Source organism: Arachis hypogaea, chromosome 4 (assembly GCF_003086295.3).
Source record: "Arachis hypogaea cultivar Tifrunner chromosome 4, arahy.Tifrunner.gnm2.J5K5, whole genome shotgun sequence".
NCBI classification, from domain to species: Eukaryota; Viridiplantae; Streptophyta; class Magnoliopsida; order Fabales; family Fabaceae; genus Arachis; species Arachis hypogaea.
The window spans coordinates 118,393,089-118,404,493 of NC_092039.1; the positions used below are offsets into that span (position 1 = coordinate 118,393,089).

At 26.1% G+C, this 11,405-nt stretch overlaps 1 protein-coding gene across 1 annotated transcript; it reads left to right on the plus strand.

Moving 5' to 3' along the window:
- The first annotated feature begins 4,072 nt into the window (after positions 1-4,072).
- On the plus strand, positions 4,073-7,359 carry LOC112797526 (heavy metal-associated isoprenylated plant protein 39). The gene is made up of 3 exons (XM_025840513.2): positions 4,073-4,459; positions 5,011-5,086; positions 6,576-7,359. Exons 1-3 carry the CDS (start codon positions 4,454-4,456, stop codon positions 7,049-7,051), a joined length of 558 nt encoding a protein of 185 aa, XP_025696298.1. The 5' UTR covers positions 4,073-4,453; the 3' UTR covers positions 7,052-7,359.
- The last annotated feature ends 4,046 nt before the right edge of the window (positions 7,360-11,405 follow it).

Here is an 11,405-nt window from a genome sequence, read left to right on the forward strand (position 1 = left end):
AAAATGATATTGTTGACTAAAATCCTAAAGTGATTTCTGAGATTGAGCGAATTATCTATAATCGTTCTTAACTTTTAAAATTTTTTAATAGTATCCCTTACATTCAGCTCCGGGACCCATAGTTGTCCTGCGACCCTTTCCAGCGCACAATCAACAAATGGAGTAATGATCTTGCACCTCCTATGTTATGCTGGAGCCAGCAACAGCTAACTGACGTGGCAAATCTTAATTTTCTACCCAATGTGGTCCTGACCCCATTAAAACCCTAAAAGCTAAAAATGATTATTATATGTAGTATCTTTTCTTTTCTTCTCCTTTGTCCCATAATTGTGGTTCACCATTGTGATTTAACGGAGATTCCATTGATGCTCTGAAGCAATGTTTGGAGGTGAAAGACAAGTCATTGATTATTCAGCTAAGCATAAATGTCCTTTATCTCAATCTACTCATTCTATTGATATAATATATAATGCTAAAAATACAAGGAAAAAAATCTTGGACAAATGATAAATATTCATAAGTGAATTTCAACCCTAATTTTCAAACATGCAATCCAGACCACTGTGCTAAATTGATAATAGAATCAGAAGAATAATTAATACCTGGTTCTTCCTCCTACTAAGTAGGTGATTAAACTTGCAATTGAATCCAAATTTGCAAGTTCTAGTTTTGAAATAGAAAGCACAATCTTCAGCATCAGGCCTTAGTGGATATTGCTGTTGAACTCTACCACTGTTTCTATCTTTCTTCTTCTCCATTTCTTCATCACCTTCAACTTCAACTTCATCATCACCATTACCATCACCATCAACATCAAAATCTCCATTTACCTTATCAACCTCACTCTCTTTCACATTCTTACTCCAGCCATAACCCTCATCATCATCCCAATCATCATTATCATCACTCCCTTGTACTTCACCTGTTTTCGGGGGCACAACCACCTTCACCACCCAATTCCTCATCACCATATTCTCCACTACCATCTACAAAGTCTGAATCTTTCTTCTCATTTTCAGCTACCCTTTCATCCTCATCTTTTAAATCCAACTTCTTGTGGAACTCTGCACCAAGTTTATCAATAGTTTCATCCTGCAACCCCAAATTTTCATTGAGATCTGCCTATAACAGATTAATTTTATTATGTGGAAAGCACCTTTGCACATGTCAATGAAATCTCCGTTAAATCACAATGGTGAACCACAATTATGGGACGAAGGAGAAGGGAAGAAGAGATACTACATATAATAATCATTCTTAGTTTTTAGGGTTTTAATGGGACCAGGACTACATTAGATAGAAAATTAAGATTTGCCACGTCAGCTAGTCGTTGATTACTGGTTCCAGCATGGCATGGGAGGTGCCAAATCATTACTCCGTTTGCTGACTGTGCGTCAGAAAGAGTTGCAGGACAACTATGGGTCCCGAAGCTAAATGTGAGGGATACTATTAGAAAATTTTAAAAGTCAAGAACGATTATGGATAACTCGCCCAATCTCAGAGACCACTTTAGAGTTTTAATCGATATTATTGTTGCATTGTCTTCAATTACATATATATTTATGTATATAAGTTAAGATTTTGAGATAATAAATATGAATAGCATATTTTTATTCATAATTTGGCACCATATAATCAAATATTTATGTAAAACTGTCTTAAAATTAAATTTGATAAAATAAAAATACTTAAAAATACAAAAAATAAATTTATATAGAGTGAATAGTTAAATTAATTTTGATAAAGTATTTTTAAAATTTGTTATTGAAATTTTTTTAATTTAATTAATCTATTAAAAATTAAAAATTAATTATGTTTATCTTTTCGTAATTGCATTAATCATTTTAGTTAATTATTGATATTGTGAAATGTTAATTGACAACACAAATGAGAATGGACATATATAATTGGATATTAATTAAATTAAATATGTTTATAAAAATCTATTACTTAGTATTTAATTGAATATATTAGGTGTCATGTATATTATCAGTTAATATTTTACATCATCAATCGTTGATAAAAATTGTTAATAGAATAAAAATATATATATATATATGATTAATTTATAATTGTTACAAGACTAATTTAATTGATAAAATTTTTTAAAGATAAATTTAAAAAATATTTAATTTTTCAAAAATTAAGACTATTAACCCAATTTATATATGATTGAAGAGGTAATAAAAAGTGCAATAAAAAAACATCCAAATTAATTAAAAATAGGATTTGTATAAAATAGATTTCCAACATCTAATTTGATTTTTGTCTATTTTTATAAAAAATAATATAATATTTTTTAAAAAATCCATTAAATATTAACCAAAGATAATTGTGTAGCATGCAGTTTTATTTATAATTTGAGAAGATTTTAACCTTCACAAAATTTTATACAGTAAAAAAGATTAATTACCATCACTATTATTATTTTTTTATTTTTATTATTATAATTTTTGTTTCTATTGTACTAATATATTTTATTATCATTATTATCTTGTTTACCACAGCTAACACCACCATTAATATTGCCATTTTCTTCTTCTATTTCTCGTCTAACACTTTTTTTTCTTTTTAAAAGATTTTTGTATTGTATTTATTTTTCTTCTTATGACATTATTTCTGACAAAGCTTTTTCTTTGTCAGATCATCGTAGGCGTAGCACAGGTATAGAAAATTTTCAAAAGAAAAAATCTATTAATAATTTGTGAAATTTAAAATTTCATATATTATAAATAAAATAAAAAATATTTATTGTAATATTGTAATATTTTTATTAAATATTATTAAAATTTTATAAAAGTGTTAATAGAAGATCTTTACTGAAATACAAGATCATTAGTAAAATTTTATAAAATTTTGTAAAATCTTTAGTAATACAAGATTATTTAATATTTAATTAAAATATTATTAATAGAAATAGCTAATAACTTATTATAATTTAGTAATATTTTTAAATGTAAAAAAAAAATATTTAGTACGGCCAAGCCATATTATCTTAAAATAATAATAGCAGGGGTCATATTAATTTTTTTTTTAAATTGCGTTGTCTTTGGTGTGAAAAGACATATAGATAGGATTAGATATTCGCTTTAAATATAACGAGTCGATATCACATTAAATTTTATTAACAAATGTAAATTAAAAATAAAATAATGAAGTTTACAATATATTAAACGCACAGAAGAATTATTTTATTTTTTTTATGGCAATTTTAAGAGTGTTTCTTCTTGCTTGGACTCCCATTTACAAAACCCTAATAAAATACATTATCTGAATTCTGAAATTAAAATTTTGACAGTAATGTTAATTAAAAGGTAAAAATTTACATGTATTTACTTTAATGTAAAGTTAATATAATTAAAAATGGTTAGATAATTTGATAGATTTAATTAAATTATTATTTAATTATTGTTAATTATCTATAAAGTATAGAGATTTTTTTTATTTATGGTGTTTATGTGTCAAATACATTTTGACTACCACATTCAATTTATTTGACACGTGTAAAAAAAATCTTTTTCGAATACGTTTAAATACACTTAAATATCATTACTTATTAGTATATCTAGTCTTATTTTTAATATATATTCTTGAAATAAATTTAAAAATACTATATATTATTAAAATAAAAATATTTTAAATATTTTATATAATTAAAAAATATTAAAAATTAACTTACATTTTAATATTAATAAAATATCAAAATATTATTATAATTTCTCTAAAAAATATTTTATATTTTATACGTATATCATATCCTCGTGTCTTGTAAAAAATTAAAAATTTACATGTTTGCGTATTTTAGATCGTATCCTATTTTGTGTCCGATACATCATCGTTAATTATCAACTTCACATAAATTTTTACCTAATTAAAATTGGTGACGTGGTGGTCCTTAAGTACCCTAGTCATATATACAAAATTAAAACACACTCTCACAATCATCGCGTGATGCCTTATGCTTTGAAAATCAGCCGTATATGAATATGAATGTGAATACAATACAAGCTAGAGATGATGGAGGGGCCCATCATTATATGTTAATAAAACATTCCACCTATCCAATTCCAACATTATAAATATTTTAAGAATATTATAATTTGAATTAAAATTATATTATTAATTCTTTCTTCCCTTATTCTTACTCATCACTTACTAGTTACTACTTCTACTACTACGTAGTGCATTGTTTAATTCTAATTTCTCTTTCCTATTCTGCACACCCTTGTTTTCATTTGGATTTTCTCTTCTTCCAAACCCATTTTTCTCTCTCTCTCTCTCTCTCACATGACAAAGCATTTATTCCATTTCGTATTGCACTCTCTCATCTTCTCATAGCAGCCTCTCTTTACTTTGTTTTTTCTTTCAGAGTTTCTCTCATTTTCTTTGCTTTTTGATCTTCTTGCATCATATTTTCATCACACCATATACAAGGAAGGAAATAACAAAAATTATGAAGGTATATGCATGATTCTCCACTTTCTTAGCTTCTTTTAATTTGATTCTCCTTTCTATCATCATTTTTCTAAAACGGATCATTCACTTTGCTTCATCATATCAACTTTTATGCTTTTCTTATTAGCTTACTCTCTTTAATTAATTAATTACCTTTCTAATGTTTTTTACTTTTTTTCTTCCCCTTGTATTCTTTTCCACTATTTTAATTTGTTTTTGTAAAGATTTTCTACATGCATGTGCCTAACATGAATTTTTCCTCAGATTCCAGATGGTTGTGGATATTTGATTCAACATCTGGGCTGGATTAGATTTTCTTTTTAATTTATTATTTATTTTCTTTTCAAATTTGTTAATTTTTTTTCTTTCTTAATTACATCAAAATTGACAGAGCTTTTTGGAGAACTTTATTTATTTATTTTTGGGTTCAGATTTTTGTATGTTGTTCTGTGAATATTCTTTCACATGATAAATAAAGTTCATTCCTAATTAAGGATTTATTATTGAATCTGGGTTAAATTAATCACTCTATGTTCCCATTTTTTTTCTTTTCAGAAATTTGTACTGAAATTAGACTTGCCTGATGACAAGGCCAAGCAGAAGGCACTGAAAACAGTGTCAACACTTTCAGGTACCAAATCATTTTTTTTTTACCCTTATTAACTATATCAATGTTAGATCATAATTTTTCATCTCTGAATGCTGATTTGAGGTTGCTGAAAATCAGGGGAATGCTAGAAAGTTCTAAGATCTAGTTTGGGGAGAGTGATAGGTGACCAATCAAATAATGATGAAACCTTAGAATCATGGACACGTCACATTTTTACCAACATTTCCACGATCAATTTAGTTTTTTTTTTTAAAGAATATTCCATCCCTTGTCAAGAACAAAATTATTTAAAAAAAATATGATGAAACCTTTTCTTTTAATTACTACTTTTTCTAAACTAAAATTAATTTTTTTAGATTGTGGTGTGTTTCTAGTTTCTACCATATCTTTGATGATTTAACTTGATTATTTTGTCTAGTCATATTTTTATTATGAGAGTGAATACTGTGACTCTCATTTTAATATAAATATACTTTATATTAAGAATAATATTTCCTACATTAGAAATAACAAAATAATACACTACATTAATAAAGACATACTAATATTTGGATTATCTAATAATTGAGATATTAGTTAGCTTGTCAACATATCCTGACATCTTAGCTTGAGGTTAAAATATTAGTTGGCATTTCGTAATGTTAATGTTTTTATTTTCTTGAGAGGCACAATAATTAATATTTTGAAATATATGAACGTGTTTTCCAAGGGATGTGGTTTGTTGTATCAACCACAAGCCATATTGTTGTATCATATTAATATGAAGATTAATTAGAAGAATTTTATGGTGTCTCTTAATTATGAGTTTAACCTTTTCTGTCAGTAATTAATATTATGCATGAAATTCAAAAAATATTCTTGAACATTCTTGAATAATAAAAACTTCCCAACTTGATGACTTGCTACTTTCTAATGAATGTAATTTTAAATTATAATAAAATAATGTTAGGGGTGTGATTAAACTTTTTTTCTTTTTTCTCTTTGCCTTTTAACTTTTCGCTTAAGTTGCAAGTACTAATTTATAGAGCAATATCTGGAGTTTAATTTTTAATTTGAATGAAAAAATTGAAGGTCAACTAAAAGTACCATAGTTAATTGGAATTTTGCCTCCAAAAGATGAAAGTGACACTTTTAGTGTAATTCAAAAATTTATATGTTATAAGACATAGAGGCATACATTATTAATTTTCATATCATTAGTTTGCTCTGCTTGGGTTAGCATCCTCCACATTTGAAGATTATAATATGGCATGATGTATACCTTCTTAATTAATTTATAAATTACTCTTCATGAAGTGCTAATCAAATTGCTTCATAATATTTCTCTTGTTTGATTGTATTAGGCCTCACATTTGAAATTAGTTTATCATTCATTCATTCATTATATTCGGATAAAGTAATAATAAAATTCATTAATAATTTAGCAATTTTCATTTGAATTTTATTTCCTAGTGCAAATGACTCCTAATTAACCATACATCATGATTCATGAACTTATGTAACCTTGTAGGAATTGATGCAATCTCAATGGACATGAAGGAGAAGAAATTAACAATAATAGGAACGGTTGATCCGGTGAGCGTGGTGAGCAAATTGCGCAAGTATTGGCCAACGGATATAATCTTAGTAGGGCCGGCAAAGGAGCCGGAGAAGAAAGAGGAGCCTAAAAAGGAGGAGGCAAAGAAGGAGGAGGAGAAGAAAGAAGAAGGAAAAGACGAAGGCAAGAAAGAAGAGAAAAAGGAGGAGGCGAAGAAAGAAGGAGGCGAGGAGAAGAAAGAAGAGAAGAAGGAGGAGAAAAAGGACGAGGAAAAGAAGGAGGAGGAGAAGAAGAAAGAGGCAGCTCCAGCTCCGGCTCCGGCTCCGGCTCCGGCGCCGGACCCGGTCTTGGAGATGGTCAAGGCTTATAGGCAATACAATCCTCACATGACTACCTACTACTATGTTCAAAGCATGGAAGAGAACCCTAATGCTTGTGTCATTTGTTAAAATAACCAATGCAAGCATATATTTTTCTTTAAAAAGAAAAAAGAAAAAGAGAGAATATATAAAATTGTCTCAACTTGTAATGGAATATGGATCAAAATCTCTTTTGATGAGGATGAAGCATGGGAGACCACAACCAAGAAGATAGAAACTCCTTTTGTATATATAATTTGGTAATGTCTCATGTTAGTTGTTTTGATTAGTAATATTGTGTAGAAAAGGAATAAAAATTTTGGATATTTGTTTTTTGGCAAAATGAAATGAGCACAAATGTAATGTACAATTCATAATATAACATATTTTTGCCTCAATAGTAGCATGAATGTACATATAAACCAATTATATCTCTATCTATTAGTATTAAATGAAAATCATTATGTGAAAAAGATTGAAAACAGTAACTAATATAAGAATGAAGCATATATGCTTTTGTGTAAATTGTGTGGTCAAAATGGTGGAGATGGTGGTGTGGGCAACCACATCCACCGCCATTTTTAAGCAATAAAGAAAGTGTTGCTTTTAATTTTCTATTTTGTGGCAATGTCATGTCCTTTGTCATTTGTGGGACATTATGGCTGAAAAAAGCAAAGGTAGCCCCATCATGCACTGGATATATATGAGGGGTGGGACTCCTTTTCAGATCACACTGTTTTTACCCACACATTTTACATTCAATCATCTTATTTCACTTATTATTTGTACCAACTATAGAAATCATAATAAACAATATTGTATTATAACAAATTTATTATTTTGTCATGTAGGGTATAGAGAAGTCTGTCTTAGATATTAATCACTTGGAAAGAAAATTATCTGAGGTTGATTTTTAACCGATGTATGTTTTAGGTTATTATTTAAAAAGTTAATTATGGAGTCAATTTTTTTAATTAATATCTGCTAATTTTTTAATCTAAATATTAAACCTTAAAACATACATTTTAAATTATAAATCCTAAATTATAATCTTAAATTCTTCAAAAAAACAAAAATTAAAAAATTTACAATAAAAAATAACTAATTTAACTAATTAAAATTTAATTCTTTATACTTATTCATTTTTTCTTTAAATATCCAAAGACTTTCGCTTTGACATTCTAAAAATAGTAGAAATATTATTTCCCTTTAGTAAATATGAAAAAATATAATTAATATAAGATCAGTTAATATTAGTTGATTTTCTTTTACATAATTTTGAATAAATCTTAAAAACAAAAATATATTTTAACTAATCTATGCTATCATAGTTAACTTCTTAATTGGAACTAAATTAATCAAATATTTTCCACTATAGTGCATGTTATTAATGGTGGCAAAGACAGAAAAAGATATGAGTGAAAAAGTGAAAACCAAGTGACTCACTCATGGGATTCTTTGGCCCCATTATATTGCAATTGGTTAATTCCTCATTTTTATTGTGTAGGTGTATATGATTGATGTTTCATGGTCCACATGTATGTTGCAATGAAGTGTCATACATATCATCATCTTCATCATCATTGCTTTTTCATATATCATGCTTCCTCAGCTATGTATCTAGCCTCACACCATATTCTAGCTTTCTTGGGCAGCATTTAGCTAATGGAATTTTCTGCTCATAGAATCATAATGATAATAATAATAATAGTAATTTGTTTGTTTTTCCAATTATTTTATTTTTTCAATGTGTGGTTCATGCCTATCTAAGTAAAAAATACTTTTTATGATGAGATCTATATATGATTATTATATTATTGTAATAGAATATTACTTATTAGTGGTGTATAATTAAAGTAATGAGTCTCTAAATCCCAACCTCTTTTTGGTTTTTTCTAAAACTCAATAAAGACAGAATGATCAAAGCACCCACCCTAGCTTGCTTTTTTAGGTGGCAGGTCACCTTAGCTTTTTGTGTATTCTTGAATCCACATGGTGACAACTCTCTCACTGTTTTTTGTACTTCTATGTGTACAATACGAATTTAAAGCACATGCATGTGATTATTAAGTGTACTTAATGGTAATAAAAGAATAATCTGCAGATTCTGATTTATTAGTGTTTTCATTTGAAATTTATTTGGGTTGTTGAGGCTAGGGAGTTTAAATTTAAATCAATTTAAATTAATTTATTTATTTAATTTAATTCAAATTAAAAATTGATTAAAATCGTATCAATTTAAATTTGATTGGACTCTATTTGATTATAATCGAATTTCGGATTTACTTTTCATTATCGATCCAATCAAATTCAAATACCACAATGTGGTATAATATTATTATTTTATTATTATATTTATAATTATACTTATAACATGTTTAATTTATTATACATTTTATATTATTCATGTCTTATTATTATTTAATAAATATTTTATGTTTAAAATGTAATTTATTTATTTATTTTAACTAATTTATAATTTTATTTTTATTGTTATATTATTGTTAATTTTTTAAAATATTGTTGAGACTTATTATATTATTGTTAGTTATTTAAATTTTGATGTTGAAACTTGTTATATATATATATATATATATATATATATATATTAGTTTACAAAATTGCAAATCAAATTCAATCTAAATTGTTTGAAATTAGATCGGATTGGATAAATTTTTTTTTTAAAATCATCCAATTTAAACTGCACTACAAATAAAATTAGTGTTCGAATTAAATGAATTTTTAACTTATAAAAACATATCCAAACCTTACCACAAATACTCCTGGTTGAGGTTACACAAGTTCTTCCTTTTAAAGTATTTCATCATTATACAAAAGAAGATTTTGACCCACTTGTGATTTAACATTTTAACTTCCGTTGTTCTAAGAATGTATATTCAATTTGGTTTTCAATTTAATTGAGAAAAGAAAAAAAATTATAGGAATAGTAATACAACAGCCTATTTGGAATATATATTAAAGTAAGATTGATAATATTAGATAATTATGACTGGAATTGTGAATTGATTTGAGTTAGTGTTTGGAATACATACATTTATATTACTATATAAATCAAATAATTGAATTCAATTTAATAATTTGGAATGCATATGAAACTAATAAATACTCCTAGATGTATATTGGATTATTGGTGTTGATTTTTTTTATTTTTTTGGGTCTGTTGATGTTGAGTTTTGTTAACCATAAAAGAAAATTTATTTATATACTTTATGAGTTAAAAAAAAACCTCTTTTCTTTTCCTTAATGGTAGGGTGTCTTTTGTTTTTCCAAGTTTAAGATGAAATCCATTAATAAGTATAAATCATATATTATATATTGATCCGATTCTGACTCTGATTTAATTTACTTTTAGTTTATAGATTCTTATTCATCATTCTTTTTTAATTAGTGTACATAAAAATAGTTGGGAATTGAAGAAGTGGTTGTCAAAATGGCTTTTTCCATTATCAAGAAGCTTAAGGTTGCTAATTACAACGTTTAATAAATGAGTGTGCCCACTTCTTAGACTTGAGTGATAGAATGTTAGGAATTGACGGATTTTGACTTCTTATTCAACTATTATATCTTAATTATTATTAATACATGTACCGCCAAATTATTTATGATAAATATATTAATAAAAAATTAATATTAGTTTCTATTTATTTAATTAATAAAACTAACACACCTATTTAGGTTTAATTGAAATATAAGACACAAAATTATAAGAGCTGATGTGCTTTTGAAACACACATTTGGTCCTCAAAATTAATTAAAATAATACTCAAATTAGTATTTGAAATTAATTAGACTGATTAAATAATTATTATATTTTCAAAGGATTACACATATATTAATTTAATTTAAAAAAATTAAATATTAATCAATTTTAAAAAATATAATAATAAATTAAAATAGTCATTTATTTAATTAATTTGATGACTAGTCACAAAATTATTAAATTAGGTGTTATCATCTATATAAAAGACTAATTTAACTTATATTTGTTTTTTTTAAGTTTAAAATTAAAATTCAATTAACACACAAATAAATAATAAGTAACCTGCTTTTGGAATTGACTAAAGGATTTGGTCGGTGAGTTGATGACTAATCTTTGTCGTCTGTACCACCCCATTAGCTTAACAAATTACAAAAGTCAAGCAAAATTAAATTCAAACAGATCCACATATATTTGTGGCACCAAATATCCGAAGCTTTTTTTTCTTCCCTTTATCAACAACTCTAATAAGTGACTTAGGTTCTCAACAATGGACCGAAATTGAAACTCTCAAATTAAATTTATGTTTTTAATTAAATTTAACATAATGTGTCATATTAATAAATTCTGACACAATCAGTAATAGAAGTGACAAAAATACTAATGTGATCAATTTAAAATTTTTGAAAAATAAATTTAATTAAAAAAATTTTTAAAAATCAATTT